At 37.4% G+C, this 1,078-nt stretch overlaps 1 protein-coding gene across 1 annotated transcript in view; it reads right to left on the reverse strand.

Annotated features, from left to right (window-relative positions):
- The window catches only part of LOC109590084 (microfibril-associated glycoprotein 4-like), a 6,338-nt gene extending 5,765 nt beyond the window's left edge, over positions 1-573 (reverse strand). The window contains exons 1-2 of the mRNA XM_020006030.1: positions 280-573; positions 7-95 (exon numbers count right to left, since the gene is read on the reverse strand). Of these exons, the coding sequence (XP_019861589.1) occupies positions 7-95; positions 280-565 (375 nt within the window). The 5' untranslated portion in view covers positions 566-573. The remainder of the gene's footprint in view (positions 1-6; positions 96-279) is intronic.
- Positions 574-1,078: the final 505 nt, after the last annotated feature.

Genomic DNA, 1,078 nt, shown 5'->3' on the forward strand with positions numbered 1-1,078 from the left:
GCTAACATTAAATGGAGTCCCTCCATCAGGATTAACAGTATAAACACCACTAGTAGTGCTACCATTATTGTACCAATCCTTGCAGTCTCGAGGAGCTATAATGCATAGAGGAATTTAAGATCATGTGAGATAACAGCACAATAACAATTTCTATTGAATAGATACTGTACCACTGAGGCACTGACATGCTATAAATAACTAGTCACCTCAGTACTGTACTATAGCTAGCTTTTGTGTATATACACCATGTTTGACCTACTAACGTTACAGTATATGTACCTTGAGTAGAGTTTGATTGTACTACACTAGGACAAGACTTTTGTGGTTCCTTAGGACAGGACTTTGGTAGTACTTTAGGACAGAGAATGTATCTATAAATACCAGGGTCTCTGATAGTAACAGACTGTCCTAAGTTACTAATATTACAGCATACTCTTAGATACAGTCCTAGTCCACCATGTTGATATGATCCAGTATTAGTACAGTCAGTAGACATATGATAAGATCCTTCAGTAGAAACTGTCAGTAACACTAACAGTAAGAAGAACAATGTACCATGATCCATCACTAATAGACTGTGGATATTGGGTGAGTTGTTTAGCGTATGAAAGAGGAAATTTTTACATGATCTATTGTTGAGTGTTGTTAATCATCCATTTAAGAATGTTGCAGTTAGTGTAGACTGTAGACATTGGAGGCTGACTGCTGCATGTATGACATATTTAGTTTGGCAAGTGTAGTATAGCCAGCATTCTTAGACATCCTTGTAGATGCATGTCAGTAATAGTAAGTACAGTGTAATAGTCCCCACTTTCCTTCTGTCATTCAGATGTCTGTCCTACTGTCACAGCATAAAAATTGTTATATCCAGTACAATCTTTCTCCTTTATCAATCATTCAAACCTCATCTTCAATAAATTAATGAAAATATGTTGCTATGGAACTCAGTGCCTTCATTTGTAGTATGGTGCGTGGGCGGATCAAAGGCACCGCCAGTGCTACAACTTCCAATAACCGCATGGTAGGAAAATGTAGCACTGTGTGGAATATATAGTACTGCACAGTATAATATGTATGG

The sequence above is a fragment of the Amphimedon queenslandica genome, unplaced genomic scaffold (assembly GCF_000090795.2).
Source record: "Amphimedon queenslandica unplaced genomic scaffold, v1.1 AMPQUscaffold_10524, whole genome shotgun sequence".
Classification (NCBI taxonomy): Eukaryota; Metazoa; Porifera; class Demospongiae; order Haplosclerida; family Niphatidae; genus Amphimedon; species Amphimedon queenslandica.